The 23509-nt window shown below is 41.2% G+C and overlaps 1 protein-coding gene across 1 annotated transcript in view; it reads right to left on the reverse strand.

Moving 5' to 3' along the window:
* The window catches only part of LOC102456400 (mucin-2), a 71725-nt gene that overhangs the window by 28588 nt on the left and 19628 nt on the right, over positions 1–23509 (reverse strand). Inside the window, exons 13-30 of the mRNA XM_075928793.1 lie at positions 23264–23428; positions 22146–22240; positions 20964–21090; positions 19839–20094; positions 18219–18271; positions 17860–17960; positions 16583–16734; positions 15989–16127; positions 15183–15290; positions 14756–14935; positions 12874–13113; positions 11630–11786; positions 9341–9469; positions 8312–8453; positions 5132–5175; positions 4114–4230; positions 3303–3332; positions 1010–1702 (exon numbers count right to left, since the gene is read on the reverse strand). Of these exons, the coding sequence (XP_075784908.1) occupies positions 1010–1702; positions 3303–3332; positions 4114–4230; positions 5132–5175; positions 8312–8453; positions 9341–9469; positions 11630–11786; positions 12874–13113; positions 14756–14935; positions 15183–15290; positions 15989–16127; positions 16583–16734; positions 17860–17960; positions 18219–18271; positions 19839–20094; positions 20964–21090; positions 22146–22240; positions 23264–23428 (2928 nt within the window). The remainder of the gene's footprint in view (positions 1–1009; positions 1703–3302; positions 3333–4113; positions 4231–5131; positions 5176–8311; positions 8454–9340; positions 9470–11629; positions 11787–12873; positions 13114–14755; positions 14936–15182; positions 15291–15988; positions 16128–16582; positions 16735–17859; positions 17961–18218; positions 18272–19838; positions 20095–20963; positions 21091–22145; positions 22241–23263; positions 23429–23509) is intronic.

Consider the following 23509-nt stretch of genomic DNA (forward strand, 5'->3'; position numbering starts at 1 on the left):
AATTTGGAATGAGAGCAGGGTTATGAGCTAATCTACACCAATTGAAATTGTTAAGTGCTTCAGTGAAAAACAGCATGATCTGAATCAGGCTCTGAATGTGCTAAATTGGTGTTTCTTATGCACAGAAAAGAATGGAGCATGAACAGTAGTTTCATGTGAGAATAACATGGAATAGGGAACAAGATTGAGCAGACACTCTACTTTATCTCACAGCCTCCTGTTAATTGCTTTTCCAGCCATTTACACTTAAGTTTATTATTGCTACAACAAATTAATGAGTATTATATAGCATAAAGACACAGAACAAAGCAGCTATAGAGCCGTGTTTCATGGCCAAATGCAGACCAGCAGCTGGTCACGGGACAAAGAAAAAGGATTCTGAGGTAATTCATCACAAGGACAGAGAAGAAACCGGGAGGCACAATGAGATATTGAAATCTTGGTCTACAACTGCTATGCCAGAGAAATGCTGAAAATATAGTCACTCAGTCCTCTAAAAATCCCCTCTGGTGGAAGCAGGTTTGCATATATCAAGGAATACATGCAAATATGATAAATATTATGCCTGTGCATGGATGCCGTAATCACTCCTCCCACTCAAGACTTACATGTGGAAGAGTCATTGTCACAATAGTCAGAAGACCAGTCTAGGGCAGAAAAATGGAGTGTTTAAGATTAACTCCTTAGATCCATGAGCAGCTCAGTATCACCTGCCTACAGAGCAGTCCCTCTGCCAACTCCTTAATACCAGTTTCAGCATCCTGAGGTTTGGTGGGACACATGTTTGGTGGGACTCCTTATCCAGGAATAAGGAACTTAATAGTCTTCTTATTCCCATGCAAATCAGGGGCAGTCAGACCAATGTCTGATGTTTCCCTTAATGCAGATTAGGGCAACTGTTAACATTTAAAAAATGTCTTACTTCACCATGAACAAAACATGCAAAAGCATAGCTATAAATGGTCATGAGGCACCAAAGGTCTATGCAACCTTTCTGTAAACCACTTACTTGGAGTAGTCGTCACTGTGGTGGTGGTGGTAGGTGTTGTTGTCGAAGGGCTGGTTGTTGCTGTAGTGGTGGTGGTGGTAGTAGGTGTTGTTGTCGATGGGGTACTTGTTTCTGTGGTGGTGGAGGTGGTGGTAGGTGTTGTTGTCGATGGGGTACTTGTTTCTATGGTGGTGGAGGAGGTGGTGGTAGGTGTTGTTGTCGATGGGGTAGTTGTTTCGGTAGTGGTGGTGGAGGTCGTTGTAGGTGTTGTTGTTGATGGTGTACTTGTTTCTGTCGTAGTGGAGGTTGTGGTAGGTGTTGTCTTTGACGTGGTCGTTTCTGTGGTGGTGGTGGAAATTGTCGTTGTTGTAGTAGTAGGTTCACATATGTCTTTGCAGCAGTTAACGCGGATCTCATAATTGAGACACTTAGATACTGGCATGAAGGGTCCTGGCGTTTGGTCTTTATTGTTACAGACAAGCCCAGTAGAAACATCGCATTTCACTATTTGTCCTAAATCTTCAATTGGTAAGTCAGGATATTTCTCAGCTCTGCATTCTATATCAATTGGCTGGTCACATATCGCTGAGTCGTTCCATTTTCTTATGTTTTCATAGGTTTCATAATCACCCGGGTTTATGAAAAAATCTGGGTAACTCACATCAATCCAATCAGACCAGGAACACACAGTTACAGGGTTAGGAGTGCATGGTGCTGCAAGAGAACAATGGAATGACTATTTTAGAAAGAGCAGAAACATGCATGACATAATAGTGATGTAAGTGGTGCTAAGAGTGACACACTGGGTGCACATTGGTCCAAAACAAATAATTAGTGAAACCTACAGCAATTTGGAATGAGAGCAGGGTTAGGAGCTAATCTACACCAGTTAAAATTGTTAAGTGCTTCAGTTCAAGTCAATGGTGAAAAACAGCATGATCCGAATCAGGCTCTGAATGTGCTAAATTAGTGTTTCTTATGCACAGAAAAGAATGTAGCATGAACAGTAGTTACATGTGAGAATAACATAGAAGAGGGAACAAGATGAGCAGGCACTCCCTGCATTATCTGATAGCCTCTTATGCTTTTCCGGACACTTGTACCTAAGTGCTTTTATTGCTACAATTAATTAACTAGTACAGTATAAAGACCTCAAAGTATCCATAAACAGTATTTAATTCCCAAAAAGATGCCTGTAGTGGCTCACTGGGCAAAGAGACAGTATCCTGAGGTAATCGGTCACTAGGACATAGAAGAACCTATGGAGCACATGAAATATTGCATTCTTGAGCTTCAGACTCCAACTGCTGTGCCATGTAAATACTGTCAATTAGGTCTCAGAGGGGTAGCCAAGTTAGTCTGTAATTTTAATGCACTGAGTTATCCCCTGTGACACCTTAGAAACATATATATATAAGCTCATGATACTCTGTGTCTGTGCGTGTGTGTTTGTGTGTGCACACATGAATGTGTGTACATACATATATATATATGTGCGCCTCTAAGGTGCCAGAAAACTACTGGAAATAAAGGCAGCTTATTTCTCTCTGTTTTGGAGATTCAAACAAATATATATTCATGCTTGTATGGAATCAATACTTCTTGTAATAGAATGTGTAATTATATTGATGGAAATGATACAAAGGGGAAAGGAGAGTAGATGTAAATATCCAAATTATTATAACACAAATGCAATGGTAGTAACTAAATACACCGCCTCCTACACACACATAGAGTATGTCTACAGAACAGTCTTCTCTCAAGAGAAGACTGCAAAGTAGGCATACCAGAGTTGCAAATGAAGCAGTGATTTATATATCCCACGTTTCATTTGCATACTCTCACCTGCGCGCTGTTTTGAAACACAGTTGTTTCAAAAGTGAAAGTGCGCTCTGGGCCGTGTTAGTTTGAAACAAACCCCTTGGTTCGAACTAACGTTACTCCTCATTTTTTGTAACGTTACAAAAGTAATGTTAGTTCAAACCAAGGGGTTTGTTTCGAGCTAATGTAGCCTGGAGCTCACTTTCACTTTTGAAACAGCTGTGTTTTGAAACAGCGTGCAGGCGAGAGTATGCAAATGAAGCATGGGATATTTAAATCCCCTCTTCATTTGCAACTCCTATATGCTTACTTGGCATTCTTCTCTCGAGAGCAAAATGCAGTGTAGATATACCCATACATAATTTTCTGAGGTAATAATTTGTCTAAATGAAAATGTAATTTTTTTACTGCCTGGCTTTCTCTTTTTCTTCCTTTTCCCTTGTTTTCTTCCTTCCATAGTCACAAAGATGATTTTACTTTTTAAGAAACTTACTTGTTGCAGGTGAAGAGGTTGTGGTGGAAACTGCAATGGAAAAATAATAAGCATCACTTTACAATCCTAAGAGCTTCAGGAACATTTTCTTGGTTCAGCATCATCAAGCCATTCACAAAAATAATTATAAACAGTTACGAGAAGCCAAAAGTCTATGAAATCTCTCCATAAAACATTTTCCTTCAGGAGAAAAACCATTGGAAGTGCATTCAAATTGGAACTTGACCAGTATTACAAAACACATACAAATGTAATAATTGTATGTATATTCCGGGAAGCAGCAAGTCCAAATCTTAACTGTGGAAGAGACATAGCAGGAAAGACAGCCACATGGTAGGGATGCTGAATGTGTAATTACATTCACTCTTTAGTCCATGAATGGCTTGGTATCACCTGCTGAAAAAGAAGTCACAGAGATGCTCTATATATTCTTTAATTACAGTTTCAGCCTTCTGAGACTTGTTAGGGCATGTATGGAATCAGTTTGGATAGGAACAAGATTTAAACATACCCTTTCCTCCTGTGTAAATGAGGGCCAGGATTTGCTCCAAATATATGTATCTATTATTTTATTGTTAAACCTCAAAAGTACATGTTCAAAATCAATTGGCATTCAGTATATACTGAATGTCAAGTGAATTTAAATTAGGACGTGGAAAAGATGTCTTGGAAAAGAGTGATTTTATTCAAAAATAATGCCATGTGTCATTGAATTTTGTGACAGAAGGCTAAAAAATGTTGAATATATTCAGTGAATCTCTGTTGCAAAGGCAGTTCTGTCTATAGCTTTTAGTTAATGTAAAATTCTTACCTGTTGGGGTGGTTGATGTTGACACACTGGTAGTTGTAGTTGTAGTTGTAGTTGTAGTTGTAGTGGTAGTAGTGGGTGGGGTGGTAGTTGAAGGCGGAGTGGTGGTTGAGTGGCAGCCTGGAAGAAATAGTTTAATTATGAAGATTCAGGGGGTAGCTGAGTTAGTCTGTTACAGAAAAGAACAACAAATGGTCTGGTAGCACTTTATAGATTAACAAAACATGTCAATGGTATCATGAGCTTTCGTGGGTCATCTGAAGAAGTGGGCTGTGCCCACGAAAACTCACGATACCATCTACATATTTTGTTAGTCTATAAAGTGCTACCAGACCATTTGTTGTTTTTTAATTAAGAAGTTCTTTTTCTAAAAATTCATCAAGGACAACAACATGCCAATACATTGGTGAAAGTGTCTATGGTAATATCAGTGTTTGAGTGTATGAGAGGTGCACCTACAAGAGCTCCACCTGTACTTAAACCATGAAAATTTCATTCATGTTTACAATGAAACCATGAACATCTCATTCATGTTTACAATGAGCCAGGAACTAAGTCATTTCTAATAAAGCACTATGTAGGTGAAGTACATACACTAATTAACAAGAATAGAAATTTCATTTGGGAGCAGGATAACTTAAATATTTCCTAGCACATTAAATTATGTACTATAATAAATAATCTGCTATGAAAACTTCATGTTCCAGAGGGTCAATTGGCTTAAACTAATATTTAGGATATTGGGGTAGGGCCATTCTACTAACAACACCGAAAGAAAAGACAAGTTTTTACACTTTATCTTAACTCAGCCTATTTCACCATTTTGCTGTATCTTTAGGTGCGTGAGCAATGTCTATGAGGTTACAAAGTGACACCCAATTTTTCTTTGGTGCAATCCTGACTAGAGCTGCAAAGAATCGTTCAAAATCATTCTTAAATCTCCTCTGGAGACAGATGGAAGAGAGGAAATAGTCCTTTTCTTCCCCTTTTCAGGGTGCAGAAAGAATAAAATTAAATTTACCTGATTTAAGAGTGCATGTCACATTTCTTCCTGAGATACAGATACTAAAAGAAAAAAAATGAGTCAAAATGAACATTTTTACAAACCAATAGCAGCCACTGCAGTAATTTCTCATGAAACTTTACAATTAATTTATTGCATACTATTTGCAGGGGCTAAGAGTGCAAACACAAACAAACAATTTTATCAGTCAAACTTCACCTCATGAGAATGTATATATATATTTTGACTGTTATTTGCTCCAGTATTGACAATTGTTATTTTCTCTTAACACAACAACCAGCTTTCCATCCTCCAAACATTCCTTCTAGAGACAATTAATTATCTTCCACCAGGAGCAGGGAAAATACAGTATAATATGAATGATAGCTAATGCTTCCTTAAATCATTTTGCTCCATCTCCACTGCATAGCAACTTTATATCTCACCCAATTACTGATCTGGGTTATACTGAGAAAAGCAGAGAATATGAGGGAATATGACCAGAGATCGTTATGCTCCAGAGATCCCCTATCTGGTTCTATCTGGCACAGCTTAGAACAGTGTAAGGCAGTGGTCCCCAACGGGGTGCCCGCGGGCACCATGGCGCCCGCCGGGCCATTTCTGTGCGCCCGCCAAGTGATTGGGGCCAGTCCTGCCCCAATGCACGTGTGGCATGGGTGGTGCTGGTCCCTGGGCATGCAGCATATGGGTGGCCCCGCCCCTGGGTGCATGGCGCAAGGGCTGTGCCAGCTCTAGGCATGCAGTGTACAGGTGCTGCTGGCTCCTAGGCGTGTGGCACAGGAGCGGTGCCGGCCCCAGGTGTGCGGTGAATGTGTGGCACCGGCACTGGGTACTCGGCATATGGGCAGCCCCAGCCCCGGGTGCACAGGGCAAAGGCTGTGACAGCACCAGTCACACAGCATATGGGCAGTGCCAGCCCCTGGGCGCATGGCACAGGCGTGCCGCTGACCCCGGGTATGCAGCACAGCGGTGGTGCCAACCCCGGGCGCACAGCACATGGGCGGTCCTACCCCCGGGCGCGCAGTGCATGGGATGTGCCGGCCCTGGGCATGCAGCGCACGAGCGGCGCAGGCCCCAGGCGCGCAGCGCGTGTGTGATGCCGGCTCCTGGGCATGTGGCACAGGAGCGGCGCCAGCCCCGGGAGTGCAGCGTGTGGGTGGCACTGGCACTGGACAAGCAGTGTAGGGGTGGCCCTGCCCCCGGGCGCGTGCGCAGCCCCGCCCCTGGGTGCCCGGCGGGTGTGTGGCTCAGCCCTCGAGCGCCTGACAGCCCCAGAAGGTTGGGGACCACTGGTGTAAGGGCTGCTGTAAATCCTAGATATGACATTTTAAAAAGTAATATTTAATGTCATTGGCAAAGTATTTATTAATGGGCCAACATCAACTTGAAATCAACAGTCAGTTTCCAAATATGGGTTAAACATAGTTTCATGGCACTATGGATGTTCTTGAGTTGTTATGTCAATTTTTGCAGTTTTATAGCCACTGCTCTTCCATGAAAGACGTATGTGATCAAAAAGTGCAACTGACTAGTGAATCATTACAAATGACTAAATACCATGTCCTGTTAATTTCACAATGTGATTAAATTTAAAAATATAGATATGTTTATGTCTCTAATTTCTCCCAGTTATAGCAAGCTTTGGAATTACTTTTAACAACTGTAGGTTAAAAAAATACACAGAAGTAAGAGCTGAAATGGATTGTGTCCCTTTAAAATTCAACTGCTCTTTCTGATTATGGTATTCCTCTCACCTACCATTTTTGTAAGGTTTGATCTTCATCTGGGGTAAATCAGCATTCCACCACTAATTTATATGGAGCAAGGCCAATTCATATTGAGGTACCTGGAGGCAATCTTTAATATCACAGCCTTCATTCAGGAAAACATGAGAGCATGGTTTCCTTGTAACGCCAACAGGCAGAACCAAACCAGGGGCCTTTGAGGCTTAGTGCATGAGCCTCTCTATAGCTTGAGCTAAAAACAAACTGGCTCTCAGCTAAGGCTGCAGAGGAAATTCATTCATTCTGTCTACAAGTGGTCTAAGTCCCACTACATGGGACAAGTATCAGAGGGGTAGCCGTGTTAGTCTAAATCTGCAAAAGCGGCGAGGAGTCCTGTGGCACCTTATAGACTTACTGAAGTATACTCCTCGCTGCTTTTGCAGATTCAGATTAACACAGCTACCCCTCTGATATTTGACACCATGCAAGGCACTGCATTTAGCCGTATAGAGTGGAAATCTATCAACCTCATGAAGAAACTTGCACAAGTACAAAAATATATCATCTTTCTCTCCAAATGCAAATGGAACAACCCGCCAACCTGAAGCATATTCTCACCAGCAACTACACACCGCACCATAATAACTCTAACTCAGGAACCAATCCTGGCAACAAACCTCGGTGCCAACTCTTCCCACATATATACACCAGCAACACCATCACAGGACCTAACTAGATCAGCCATACTGTCACTGGTTCATTCTCCTGCACATCTACTAATGTAATATGTGCCAACAATGCCCAACTGCTATATACAATGGCCAAACTGGACAGTCCCTACGTAAAAGAATCAATGGACACAAATCAGATATTAGGAATGGCAACATACAAAAACCTGTAGGGGAACATTTCAATCTTCCTGGACACACAATTGCAGATCTAAAGGAAGCCATCCTGCAGCAAGAAAACTTCAGGACCAGACTTCAAAGAGAAACTGCTGAGCTACAGTTCATCTTCAAGTTTGACACAATCAACTCTGGATTAAACAAAGACTGAGAATGGCTTGCTAACTACAAAAGCAGCTTCTCCTCTCTTGGAATTCACACCTCCAGATCAGCTGCTAGAAGTGGGCCTCATCCTCCTTGATTGGATCCACCTCGTCATCTCTAGCCTGATTCTGGCCTTCATATTTATACCTGCCTCTGGAAATTTCCACTACATGCATCTGACGAAATGGGCCTTTGCCCACAAAAGCTTATGCTCCTACACTTCAGTTAGACTACAAGGTGCCACAGGACTCCTCGCCGCTTTTACATGGGACAGTAAACCACATCCAGTAGGTGCATGAGACATGTTCACAACAGCCTTTAATCATGTGCTAAAGTCCCATTCTGATCAATTATGCATTGGTCTAAATATGCATTTCTCCATCCATTTTGAAATTTCCACATACCAGTCCTCGCAAGGGTTATCTGAGGGTACTTTTTCACCATGTTCATAACGAATATCATTTACATAACAGGGACATCTATCTACACATATTCCAAGGTCTTCATCATAAATGGGTTTCTCTTCAGGGCATCTGGGGTAGCAACCTGTTGACCACAAATGGTGTATTTTGTAATGTTAACAAATAAAAACTGTTAATTTTAACTTAGTGATAACATTCTCATGGGGAGTAGGGGGCGGGGGCTAATCTAAGGCTCATTAAAGATATGAAAAGTCTCCTTTTAATCTAGATCAGGACTTGGATGAGGAGCACTTTCAGAAATGGTGAGTAAGATTCTTCCCACTGATCCCATACATTAAGAAGGCAACATTTACTAATTCTGCAATGTCTGAGATATCCATTGTTTCTTTTTGCCAGAATGCAGAAATGCTGAAACATCTCAGTTACGGCAGTGTGCAGCTGACATACCAAAAATAAAAATAAATGCAGATGGTGGATCAATCTATTACTACAATTCAGGAAAACTCTCAGGCACATGTTTAATTATCCCATTGATGTCAGTAAACTGTAAGGCTATGTCTACACAGCAGTGTTATTTCAGAATAACTAATGTTATTTTGAAATAACAAAGAGCATGTCTACACTACAAACCATTATTTCAAAATGACGAGCTGGAGGACTTCTTACTCCAACTTCTAGTAAACCATATTTTACAAAGAGTAAGGGAAGTAAGAGGAAGAGTGTTCTTCCTTTGACTTCCTGCTGTGTAGACAGCACCAAAAGCCGAGTTAAGCTATTTCGACTTAAGTTACGCAACTGACGTAGCTCAAATTGCATATCTTAATTTGACTTTAGCCCTGTTGTGTAGACATACCCTAAGTTACACCACACCAAATACTCGTGTACAAGTATATATTTAGGAATGGCCATGCAATCAATAGATCTTATTAGCTAATATCTCCATCTCCATCAAATAATATTTTATCTCAGTCTTTATGACAGACAGTACAAAAATAACTAGGAGTTTCTTACCTTCCAGATATGGCAGTGGGAAGTTGGTGTTGGCATTGCTAAGGAGTCTGCAAGTAGCTATATGACGGCCACAAGGTTCGTAGTGCCATGTACATTCATTATAACGGTTGTAGAAATCACAAAATATTGCTAAAAGAAAACAGAAGATGATCAAAAAAACATCTGATGGAAGATGATCCTAATCCCGCCTCTAACAATTCCAGCAAAATGATCCCCAAACATTTCGCTGGCAGCTATATTTCTCTTGATGCATGGAACCTGGATTTTTTTTCCCTACTCAATCTGAATACAGACCATGTGAAACTCTAAATTTCAGCACCTTGACTTTTAACACCATTGTTGCAGAAAACAAATGTCACATTGAAGTCACACAATTATTCAAAATCAATGTGCAATTAAAGCTGTCTGTTGAAGTGTTACAGATTTTTTTTCCCTTCTTTAGACATCTGCAAAATCTTAGGCATAACGGTGCATATAAGATGAAATCAGTTTGACCCAGAAATAGTGCAAACACTTTTCAACCCCCAACCTTGTTTTTAGGTGCATGTGATGGACCCGCGAGGGTCCGCACTGCCAAAGGGGAGGACCCACCCCCCTGGAGGAGGAGAAGGTGAGCCGGCGCAGCGGCCAGCTGCAGCAGCCCCGATCGCCGGGGATGAGCGGGGAAGTGGCGCAGCACTGCCGCACGGGAGGTGGGCCCAATTTACACTGGTGCTCCCCGGCGTGAGGCTGGGGGAGCGAACAGGCTCGCGGGCACCGGGAGGCTCAGGGGACAGGACCTCCACCGCGATGCCCGATGTCACGGCACGGGATGACGCGGAAGAGGCGGGGCGCTGTCACTCGGCATCTGCCCCCGGGCCGCTTGAAAAGCGGTAGGACCGGAGGCGGAGGGGGGATGCTAGAAAGAAGCTTCCCCGTCCTGGCCGAGAGAGGGAGGACCTGCCTCTGCGCTGGAGGAAGCAGCGTGGGACCCGCGGGCCACCGGAGAGCCCAGGAGGACCAGAGACCAACTGAGCAGGGATAAGGACCCACGGCGGTTCCCCGGGCCAGAACACCCGGGAGGGAGAAAGGAAGCAGCCCGGGGAAGTGCGCCTTGGAGCCCGTGGGTGGATGGGTTTTGGGAGTAACCACCGTCCGACGTGCAAGGGGAGCATCGCACCCTGCACTTAGGGCCCCAGGCTGGGACCCGGAGGAGAGGGCAGGCCTGGGTTCCCCTTCCCGCACCTATCCCTATCCGAGGGGTTCACGACGCGTCTGTCAGCCAGACCCCCACCCAGATCCTGAGAACGTTTGTTGGACCCCGCCCGAGTACAGATTAGACTCGAGGTCCGGGGCCCCAACACCACCCCCTGTCTGGGGGATTTCCGGGTTTGCCGAACCCCTCCTCCCATCTCGGGGGAGGGAGATCACGTCCAAGGGACCTGCCCCGAAGGACAGAGGACCCTAAGACCTAGACGTTAGTTAGGCGGTGGGTCTGCTGAACCCCCCTTTCAGGCGGAAGGGGGTGGTTGCACCCTTAATACCCATCACACTGCACAATACAATCTGAACAGGACAAAACATAACTCATTCAAAACCAAATTCCTCAAACCATATGGCCTACAAAGTGTGAATTGCCTCTGACAGAAAAAATGGCAAACCGAATTTGGAAGAGGTCATTGCTGGACTGTTTTAAGACATGGCTATGGAATACAATTTCCAAGATTTCTGAGATGGGAAGTGATATACTATGTATAAGAACAAGTCTCCACTGTGAAAAGCTTAGTAGAAGTGTTTCCTATCATTCATTCGTACACATTGTCTAATGATCACCATTCCTGCCTGACCTTTGGTGTCAATAATTGCATGAAAAAAGGCACATTCAACACCCTAAAAAGAAGTCAGTGGGTTTTATAAGTGTGATTTAAACACAATGGGGCCTACCTGACTAATCACAGGCTATGGAACTACACACAAAATGTGGAAGGGGGGAGCCACTAGTAACAACTCTGGGAAATTTTGCCAACTAGATAACTATACTGAGAAGGTCAGTCCACCTGTTGGCACACACAGTGAGAATGATCATTTATTATTATTTAAGGGTCAGCCCATTAAGACTATTTAAATACACTGAACTCTTTAATACAAGAATGAGCATCTGTGCATACTGAAATGGTTAACCCTTTCCAGTGCATGCCACAGCATACAGCCCTGAATTAATTCACACACTGTTGCACTGATTGAAGACTTTCTGATATTGTTCTGATAGACCCAGTTGTATTCAGTGGGAAATCCTGAAAGGTTACTCACGGCATATATCAGGAGTTCTCCAGTGGACACAAGCTTCATGCTTTACGCACTCTTGGGCATAAGCAGCAACTGCAGAACAGAAGCACTCGCAATCTCCCCCGGTGTCGCAGGAACAGGCATCATTAACACAATTGTCATAGAATGGAATTGGGTCCACCTGTTGGGGAAGCACAGAGGGCAGTTGTTAACACCAGAGCTCTGCTTCCAATTTGGAATCTCCGATGGAAATCTATTAGATCAGAAGTTGCTCTCTGTCTCTCAGGAAACAGATCTGGACTAGGCTAAGCTTTCAGTACTTTATCTTATTTTCTTCAAATGGGTGACACTGTGCATTGGCGATATCTTACGTTGTGCATCGTTTTAGTTTAATGACAAAAAATTATTCCCAACACAGGACCACAATAACAATGTCCAAGCACAATTATATTCTATTCTGCTGTCTGCATCGTCAACAAAATTGACACCTGAGCTATGAATCCAGAAGCTTTATCAACAAATCTGATGCATAAAAGTAAAAACAAATACTTAATTGAATTTACAAAGCTGGTGATTAGAAAAATATGGTTTGATGGGTAAACAGAACTATCTGAACTTGGAAGCTGATGATGGAGAAAAAAAATTAGACAATTATATGTTAATTTTTGGAAGGGAGGCTTAACACAACTGTTTCCAGAATAAATGTATTTGCTATTACTATGCTATACTTCAGTTTTAAACAAATCCCTGTGTAACCTATACACATTCAGGCTGCATCTAGACTGGCAAGATTTTGCGCAAAAGCACCTGCTTCTGCGCAAAATCTTGCCACCTGTCTACACTGGCCGTGACTATTTGCGCAAGAACACTGACGTTGTACTGTACAAAATCAGTGCGTCTTACGCAAATACTCTGATGCTCCAGCTCAGGGATAATCCCTCTTGCGCAAGTATTCTTGCTCAAGAGGGCCAGTGTAGACAGCATTGTTAATTTCTTGCTTAAGAAAGCCTGATGACTAAAATGGCCATCGGAGCTTTCTTGTGCAAGAAAGTGTCTACACTGGCACGGATGCTTTTGCGCAAAAGCACATCTTTTGCACAAAAGCACATGCCAGTGTAGGCGCTCTCTTGCACAAATACTTTTAACAGAAAAACTTTTCCGTTAAAAGTATTTGCGCAAAATCATGCCAGTCTAGATGCAGCCTCAAACTGTGGTGCACTGTACCACTTACAGAGAGAAAGAATGAGTTTGGCAATCTCTCTACTAACCTTGTTGTGACAAACTTTAAAGACTTGGTTCAGGATTATGCTGCATTCCTTCTCTGCCCAGGACTTGCGGTGAGGTTTCAGATTGCAGGGCACAATCTCATTCTCCACATCAGGGCAGTTACTGGCTGATCTCCAGGAATTCCCAAACTCCAGAGGACTGGTCACCTGCAGCCCATCCCGTGTTGTGAAGTCATTGTTGGAATTTTCGTCAAAGTTGCCACACAAACCACAGATTTTGCCCTGAGAAAAACAAAAGGTGTTTGCTTTCAGAACATCATCACATTTTCAGTTTGCCCACTAAGAGAGCACCAGTACAATTAGAATCAAACCAAATACATGCAGTGAGGGAATGATTTCTCCCTATAACTTACTTATTTCAAAATAATGTGTATAAGTGAAACCTATTTTTCTGTATTTATCTTCTTCATTATTAAGCTGTCAGGTAGCCCATACAGGAATATGTGACTTCTTGTTATATACAGTATCTAGTAACTATATCTATATTTCTTTGCAGCTTCTTCCCATTCAACTTAAAATGAACCAAACAGTGGCAACACTTCTCTCCCCTGACAACAAGCCATCCCTTTACAGTGTATTGTGGTATGCAGATTCCCATTAGCGTTAATAAGAGTCACATGATTGAATTCTCCAGCACACAATGCACTGACATTTTAGTCCTACGTTTATTTTTCAGCTAGATGTTAATTTTGAAGAGTTGACTGACCATCTTTAAGGCAGATTTCTTCAAATACAAAGAATGAGATGGAATAAGGAAGAAATAAAGCATCCTTGAATAAATCTTAAAAACAGAACAGTGACTTCAGGGTTGGGGGAGGGGGGGTTGGGGGCTGGCATTCTTCTAGTCTAGGATCTAGTTGCATTAAAAATGAAAAATCTTTTACCTCATTTTTGCTCCTCCCTTCATTTTTTAACCCTACTCAAGCTACTTCAAGGTTGCCAGCAAAGTTTAAAGGCTGCCTGAGCCACTTACTAAACAAGTTAAATATCTTATAAGGGAAGATGTGAGAGCTGGAAGCATTTTGTCAAGAAAGAATTTTTAGTTTCCTTCCATGCAGCCCCTTATACAGAGGCTGTGAGATGGTACCCCACTTAGCACTTCTTGAGCCACAACTCCATTTCCCCAAGGTAAAATATGTTGCATTATTATGGGAGGGCTGGGTTAGCCTATGGCAAATCTTGTGAATTTTCGTTCTGTCTTTTATTGGGGAATTACAATCTGTAACCATTTCTTTGGTTTCAAGGGTCATACATATATGAAATATTCACAAATACACTATAGTACAACATACAATGAATAAATAGTGATTTAAAAGTGAAATGCCTCCAAATACCAGTTAACCCCTACTGCTACTTGAGGGATCAACCTTAGTAATCTAAGACACAATATAGTTACAAACTGTCTGGAAAATAGGTTTTTAACTTAACAACAATAGAGCAAAGTTTTGTTCTATAAGGGAAGAGAAAATGATGTTGGGTGTCCCAAGAGTTCATTCTCTTTGGCCTGATCCTACAACCCCTAAAGACAACAAGAATATTTTATGAACTTCAGCAGGCTTTGCATTAGAGCACTAAGATTTACAAGTATTGGAAAATCACAGAGGACAGCTCTTCCACATTGCATAGTGTGTAATACATTCCTTGGTATTGTTGCACTGGATTATGCAATAAGAAGAACATACAATGGCACCATCTTCATGAATAATGAGAGACATTGATGAATCATCAGCATAAACAAGATATAGGGAAATGATGAAGAGTAATAATCAAGCATAATCTGTACATTTATGTGTACTCAACTATTTATAATCCCATCAACAGATTCATAATATTTTAGGGGAAAAAAAAGCCTGAAGTTGCTCACCTTGTAATTAGGGGTCAACTTTACAAAAATAGTAGTCTTCTTATCCCAGATGAGCATCACACCACTGCTGGTTTCAATAACAAGATAAAGCCCCACTGTCCGATTCCAATAACGTACATGTTCGCCAGCATCTCGATGAATTTCTACATAGCGCTTGTCCTCCAGCTTCAATTCAATTCCCTGAAGGACAGAAAGAGAAGGGATATAATAACATTAGCTTTAGAGTGAGGCAAGCTATTGGAATGGTGCTGCTGATGGACTTCATTACAAGGCTAACATTGCCAAACCACTACCTAAACCTTTAAGAAGTGGAAATCACTGTAATGGAACCATGCCAACGTTGAGTTTCAAGGAACATGGCTACAAACAAAGGTCAGTTTTCATTAGCTGCATTCTAGGGCTGATCCCATCCAGAACCACCACTCACCTTGAGAAATACTTTAATAGCCTTTGAGCAGGTGACTCCTGTGGTTCCACATGGAACATTAACTGTGATGATACTAAATGTGCCACTGGGGTCCTCACCACAATAATCCTGTTGAGAATGGAATAAAGAATCTTAAGTGAATGAAAGGAACTGTATTATTTATTTTGCTTTCGGTCTAAAATAATTTAAATTTCATCTTCAAATTCCAGTACACACACACAACATTTAATGTTTACCAAATTCTGGGAAAGAAATGAGACGATTGAATTAAACAATAGCTCGTTTCCCAAACAATCTTCGTTTTCCAATTTCAGATTTAGCCAGTAGTTTTGGAGTAGCGTTGATGATCTGACAACTTTCATTGTCAAGTTAGCCAAGATGTATATTCAGGACATCCCCACTGTGACCCCAGTACATGGCTGTTCTGCACTAAAGTCACTGACGCTTCTAAGAACTGACGTGTTATTAGTCCTCCCAGTCTCCACTCTGAATTTGTGCAAATGGAAGTCAGCCTCAAGAAAAAAATTCCCTGCTTTAAGTTGTTTCACTATAAGTCCAAGTTTTTGACAACATATCTTGGACTTATATCAAGGATGGCCTGTAATCTGCACATACATCAGCAAAAGGAATGTTCACTCAATGCCATTAATTTCCTTGGACATCTGGGATTTGTTGCAAATATGGAAATTAATTGGCAAATGCTGAAGTTGCCATAGGAACAGTGATCTTCAAGAAAAAAAAGGGGCTAAGAGAGGTGGTCCAAGAACCAAACTGATAGCTAGGTTTTTTGCAGAACTTGAAATTACCTGGGCAGCCACATATTCACAGTGTCCATCAAAATTGTAGTGTTTTCCATCAAAGGTGACATAATGACCACTTCCATATATAATACAAGTCCCATAGCACTCATTTATGGTACAATTCCATTTTCCTTTATAGCAGGTACTAGGGAATGGATAAAATAGTTGGATGAAATCTGAAGAGTCATGCCTTAATGCCACAGGATAAACCACATAGCAGGCTGATACTACGTGAAATACATCCCATGAATAATATGCAGATTTCTGTAACAGGATATTATATTATAAATCAACATTTTGTCAACAGCCTCCACACAGAATTGGCCCACTGATGAATGTATAGCATGGCTGTTACCACCTTAAAAACTTGTCAGCATTGCCTGATATAAACAGAAATAATTACTTTAATGTTTGTAATATTCCCTAAATTCACACAAAGGGAGTCAGCCCAGATAACAAAGAAGCCAGGAGGACCTGAGAATTAGAGCTTGTATACTCATCTCCTGCTCATGACTGTGGTATTTAAACCATTTCATTACCATTCAGTCACTACAAGTAAGAGACACCAAAAGGAAAAAGGAGAACAATATAGAACCTTACCAATTGTTGCAGCCCACTGTTGTAGTGTATCCCGGAGAATAAAAGTCGCCGTTATGAAAACATGGACATTCATTCTCCCTTACACAGCCCCCTCTGCCATCATCAAACAGTCCATAAGGACATATACACCCTGAAATGCACTCTGTTGGGAGCTAAGAAAAATAAGGTAATAAATGATATTATTTTTTAAGAAAACATTAATTTTCTATAAACATTTATCCCACAAGCTTCTTTCTCTGGATTATTACTCAGCCATTTTTATTTATTTCTCATCTCTCTAGTATCTGAGTTCCCACAGAATTTTCTTCATATTTTACAGACATTAACTTCAGACTAGCTTACTTTTGTTCTACACAGAAAACTACCAGAGTGTATTGTAAACAAAATGCCTATTCATCTAATTAGCAATCTCTCTACTGAGAAAAGAGAAGGTAAGTCAGTGAAAAGAAGAAGAAAAAATGTCAAAAATAGTGAAAGAGAATTAGAAAAGAACATGATGAGAACAAAAATGATAAAAGAAAAGAAAGGACAAAAATGAGAGGAAAAGAAGAGAGAAAAGACTAAAAGACAATGTTGATCAGGTTTTCACTGCTTCATTTAGACTACACCTACATTATAACATTATTTCAAAATAAGTAACTTTGAAATAATAACTCCCAAAATAACTATTTTGAAATAGCGCATCCACACTGCATGGAAGCCTTGAAATTAGTCTGAGACAAGCTCCGTTAATGTAGACATGCTACTATGCCCCAGGAAACACTCGGAATTAATTACTTTGAATGATTTGGGGGAGTAGTTATTTTGAAATAACAGCAGCTGACCATCCACACTAATGCTATTTCAAAATAGCAATTTCAAAATAGGTGTTATTCCTCGTAAATTCAGGGGTTATTATTTCAAAATAATAACCCTGTTACTTCAAAATAATTTCAAAATAACAAACTTGCTGAGTTGATGCTCACTTTGCTATTTCAAAATAACGGGAATTATTTTGAAATAACTTTGTGTTGTATATTGGGATGTAGATATAGATCTTGTTGTTATGGTAACTGAGTAGGTCACTGGGGTCAGCCCAGCTAGTCTGGGCTTGTTCTAGTGAGTTCTGTGCTATGCAATAAAATGGACCCTTGCACCTACTCCGCTCTCTGCCTTTCCACTGATTTCTTCCTATGCTGTGAAACTCCCCACGACATAACACTCTGTAATGTAGACATGCCCTTAGGGATTATGGGAAATGAGGACACATGTCATAGTGAGGTAAAATTAAAACTTACATAACCAGCACCCAGAGAATGGCAGCTTAGCTGAGGAAGGACTGGAGAAGACCTAGAGTTGACATTGCTGCAATCTAAGTGAGTCTTGGGAGACAGACACTCTGTAAAACAAAGATACCGTGTTAGATGGGTAAACTTGGTAGCTCAAGGGATCAGAAAAGAAATGGGAAGTTATTAAGTACTGAGAGAGAAACTGCAGGGTGCACCCCTTAAAAATAAATGAAAATATACTTTCTAACCCAAGGAAAACCCTCTGCTAAAAGCAAAGTGAAAATGGCTGTTTTACAGAAAGGAAAAATGAACAAGTGGAGAATTCAAATGTGGAATTGAGCTGTTTCTCTCTAAAGCATTTCACTTACTTTCCCCTGTTATCTTCACTTGAGTGCAATGGAGAACTGCATTTCGGCAAACACTACAAAGAGTGAGAAGATAGAATGTAAGCCTGACGTGTTCAGTTCATAAACATCTAAGAACAATTTGAAGAGGCATAACTAACAAATTATTCCTTTGGACTGTCAAAAATTCTCTTTTGCCATGCTACATTCTTAGGAGTCAAAGTAATAATAAACCCAGTTGATCTATTAGTGCAATAATACAGTAGACTTCCGATAATCAAGCACCTTTGGGACCCAGGTGGTGCCGGATTATCGGATATGCTGGACTATCGGGAAGTACTCTGGTGGGGGGCTGTGATGGGTTTGCCAGGACCTGCACTGCATCCAGTGGGAGGGGGAGGGAGGGGATTGGCGGGGAATGGCACAGCAAGGGACGAACCCTCCGCCGTTTTGCAAGGAGGTGGGGGAAGCCCCACGCAGCCACCAGCAACAGGCGATCTGGGGAAACCCAGCCACTGGCCTGGAAGCAGCAGCAGAGGAGAGGGGGTGAGGCGTCCAGGGAGCGTGCATCCAGAAGCCGGGGGGTGAGGGGCGGCACTGCGGGACCAACCCAGCAGCACCCCAGCTGCTCTGCTCTGCTGCTTCCCCAAGACCACCGCCACTGCTTGCAGGCCAACAGCTGAACGGGGCATCCCCCGCCTCCCTGCAAAATGGCAGAGGGTTCACCTCTCGCCGTGCCATTCCTTTCCCCCCTCCCCTCCGGCCAGACACAGTGCAGGTCCCGGCAGACCTGTCACAGGGGTATAATCCCCTTTCCCTCTCCTCCCCTTCCCTTTCCCAGCCCGTGAGCGCGCATGGGGCTCACAGCAACTCCAGTTTTCTGGCTGGCCAGAACACTTCCTGGTTCCAGTTGGTTCCAGACTATCGGGAGTGCTGCATCACTGGATACCTGACAATTGGAGTTTTCCTGTACTTAGTAGTGATCTTTGTGGAATGTGCACCTTCAAAAGAAAGTCCCACACGATTTCCAAAGGGATTTCACAGTGAGCTTGAAGGAGAGTTTGGCAGGACTTTTGGAATTTACTTTATAAATAGATGGCAAATTCATGATTTTCAAAGAATAGCCACAAATTATCTTGCAAAACTGCTGAGTTCTGTCGACGTTATGTCCACTTTTGTCGACAAAACTCTGTAGTCTCGACACACCCAAAGTCAGTTTCAACTCACAACAGCTTATGCCATAATAAAATTGTTGGTCTTTAAGATGCCATGGGTTCCTTGTTGTTGGGTTTTTTTTAATTAGTAACAGTTACAATGCAAAATGTGGTGGAATTATCTGTTTCTATGAAAAACCTGTTTCTTTGAAAAACCTTCCTTTCCCCATTGCCTTACAAAATTTCCATTGACTTTAATGATGCATAATCAAGTCCACAGTTACCATCGGAGACCATTATATACATTGTACATATTAATAAGTTAACTTACAGTAGAATGACATTTTGTTCCGCTAGGGCGGTGATGGGTAATATATACCTTTTATCTACATTATAGCACCCTGATATCAGTGTATGGTATATTTAATATGCGAGTTAAAAAGTGGGAGCTTTCATCTTCATAATCTGCAAATAACATAAAATAACCTACCAGCGTTCTTCTTGTTTAAAGATAACATCTCCAGGTTCCAGGTATGTTCCTTTGTGGTAGCATGAACACTGGGAGATAAGCACACATTTACCCTTCTCATCCATATAGGTGTTACCAGGGCAGCCACAGCCATCCACTGGAATGAAGCCCTTCACGCACTGATTTTGGCCATCAGCAAGGGAGCGACAGGTATGTTGACATGTGGTCAAATTGTAAAGGAAGACTTGAGAGGATGGGCAAGAGGACACTTCTTTGTCTGGAGGGAAGGAAACAATGGTCGCTATACTGGCACATAAAAACCACCTGACCTGGCATTATAGAATGTAAAGCTTTCTGATCACTCTGTCCAGATAGTATGGAATAGTAAAAATGAAGGGATTCCCTCTCATTGTATTCTAACATAAACTATTATAATTAATAAACAGTGTTGGCTTAACTTTGTACTACCTTTTAAACTGCCATCTATGAGGTAATATTATTCCCATTCGTATAGGTATAATTTCCCTTTAAAGAACATGCATCATTTCTATTATTATACAGAAGAGTATATAGAGGAAGGAATGGTAAGACCCTCAAAATAAATATCTAGTATTGTTTCTTTTTTTTCTTTCCCCTTTAGTTAACTGAATCTTTCACTGTTGGAATTCGCTTTCTAATAATAGACACTATTATTACTACATTTTTTCTATGTTGCTTCTTAGCTCTATAGTCCTCCAGTAGAAGCACAATTTAACAATTTGACAAAGCCCCATTTCTAGTGTTACTTCACTGCTGGTGATGATCCCATACCTAATGCTGGTACATGGCCGTAAAAATAAATACAATGGATGAGCCATGATGGTTTTGATTACTTTGGGGAAAGAGAAGATATATCAGCATTGGTAAAATAGTAGAGATGAGAAAAGGGAGCATAATTATGTTGCAGTTTGTGAAGTTGTCCTATAAACAACGGGCAGTTAAAGAACACAGGATTCACTATTCAAAATCCTTGACAGTGTCTCCTTAAATTGTATTGTGCAACTCCATGTCCCTTTCTCTTAACACCGAGGTTAATGGAACTGTACTGAGGTGCACTCTGTCCTTTCCTTTGACTGATTTCAAGGGGATGACAGCGTCATTACTTACTGCAGACATTTTGTCTCCAACCTCCCAGCATGATCCCTTTGAAGGCACAGGCCCTTACGTAAGAGGAGAGGGCCGCACACAAGCATTCCTCACTGTTCGAGCAGCTGCAGGTGTCGTATTTACACCTCTGAGACAAACAAGAAGCAAATGGTTAATAAGCCTGCAGAGATCAGAGAGCATACTAGCTGAGCAGAGAGCTGTCCATTAGTGATGGACAAACCCCAAACAAGCTCAGAAGGCACTTGATTAAGCATGAAAACATAGATAGTTCACCAAACTTTATCTGAATAGCCCAACCTTTAAATCACTAAACTTTAGCCCTCTTTTCCTAACAGCAGGCTTTTTGGGGACTTTGAAATGTATAATTCCTCATCTGTCACAACACAGAATGGTATAAGCCCACAGAAATTAAAAATAACAAAAGGAAGAAATATCTGCATGGGTGAGGATCTCCACAAAGGTTCAGCTCACACTGAATTATGGACATGAGCAAAGATTAGGGGGCACTTCCTTTCTCTCCAGATTGCTTGTTTATCCCTCCTCTACAGAACTGAAAACACAAAAGAACTGAAAACACAGGCAGTGCCAGATCTGCACACAAGCTAAATAAGGTACATTTTAGGAGCTCAGATTATGAAGGAACTATAAAAAAAAAACCCTTTTTTTTTTGTAATGGTATGGGGCCTCTTACAGTTGGCATAGTTTAAGGCCTCAGCATGTCTTAACTCAGCACTGAACACTGGTATACTGACCAGGAATAATAAGACACATAAATGGGTTGTTGTTTGCCTCCTGATCAAGTAAATTCAATTTAGTGCTTATTAAGCCACAAAGTAGATGATTAAGCAAGAATGTTTACGAGCTGGTTCACATTTGACCATCATGATTCAATATCCCATTATCTTTTGAATTCTCATATGAAAATGAGAATCTATAGTGTTCTTTCACTACTCACTAGCCCCACCCTCTCAGAAAAGCACAATGATTCTCTCCTCTAAATCAGCATTCTAAGAGAAGGCCTATTGTAGGAGATCAAGGCATATGAACCAATTGAACAGGTAGTCATAACAAAATATGAACCATTTTTATGACCAAGTTACAATAATCCCTTGAAAATATGTATATGGTAAAACACATATTAGACTAGCGCCAAAAGCTGACTGTATAGTACAAAATTCACACCTTGTAATATTCCGCGGGATCGATGACTGTGTGACATCTGGCAAAAAGAGATTCTGAATTTTTCAGTTGAGAACACCAAAACTCAGCATAGTTTTCTGTAACAAAAGAAAAAATAATTATTTTCCTAGATTCATACCTTGTGGTATCAGAGTTTCACCTTTCAGCATGCAACATAATATAACCTAAGCAACAAAAAACAATGAAATGATGAACAACAAAAACTCTACATTTTGGGGTTGTGGACAGATCACACAGAATCACTATAAATTTGGCCCTCAGTATCTGATTCAAATACCTCTTGGTCAAACACACATATCCTATCAATCTTCCTCTGGCCTCCGACTGTTTGAGAATTCACAATCACAGGATCACAACTCCAACCAAACATAAAAAGAAACAATAATTCTAAAGAAGGTGGACCTCTAGTCCAGAGATATATTGCAATTTTCAGTATTAATTACCTTTCTTCAGTGTTTTTCAACATAGGGTTGCCACTACAATTTCTCTCTTAATTTTTGGTCTGTTTTATAGTCAGAGATTCAAAGGTCAGAAGGAGCCACTGTGATGATCTAGTTTCCTGTATAGCACAGGCCATAGAGAGTACACAGAATAATTCTTAGGGCAGATCTTTTAGAAAAGCATCCAATATTATTTTTAAAGTTGTTAGCGATGAGCCTTGGTCAAATGTTCCAGTGGTTCATTACTCTAGTTCCAGTGTGAATTTACTTATCTTCACCTTCTTAAAACCTGATGCCTGTGCAGGGAATTTAATCTTGGACCATCAAATGAAAAGTCTGCTTCTTTACCAAGTAAGTTCTCCAGGTTCCCATAAATGAATAACAGCACTGTGAAATACCTCCTTTATTTTATCACCATCTGAACCAGACAGAGGCTCCCACAGCCTAGCTAGGTGCCTGAAGGACAGGACAGTCAGAGACTCCAAGGAGAAACACCTGTTGCCTAGTGTGGGCAATCCCACAGTACTTCTGACATGCACACATTAATTAACTTGTCAACCTTCTAAACAAAGGTTATCATCACTTCGAGACTGCTATTTTACTGTATATAAGATACAGATCCTGAAGGAAAGAGGCCCTATGAAAATTTTGTATTCTTACCGTTTTCAACGCTGAGAGCACAAGGGTCTTCCAACCTATCCACTTGGTCTCTACAGGTGGATTGTGCTTTCCAAGTGTTAGCAAAGGCAGATCCTGTTGCTTCTACCAGTCCTCCAGGTGTCTTAAAATCATCCCCTGCCATGCCATTGAAATTCCCACAGAGACCTATTGAGAAAAAATTCAGTTTTAAAAATTATTATTCATTCTTCTTCTGAAAGAGCAATAAAAAGGGAAATGATTGATTTC

This window comes from Pelodiscus sinensis, chromosome 4 (assembly GCF_049634645.1).
Source record: "Pelodiscus sinensis isolate JC-2024 chromosome 4, ASM4963464v1, whole genome shotgun sequence".
NCBI lineage: Eukaryota > Metazoa > Chordata > Testudines > Trionychidae > Pelodiscus > Pelodiscus sinensis.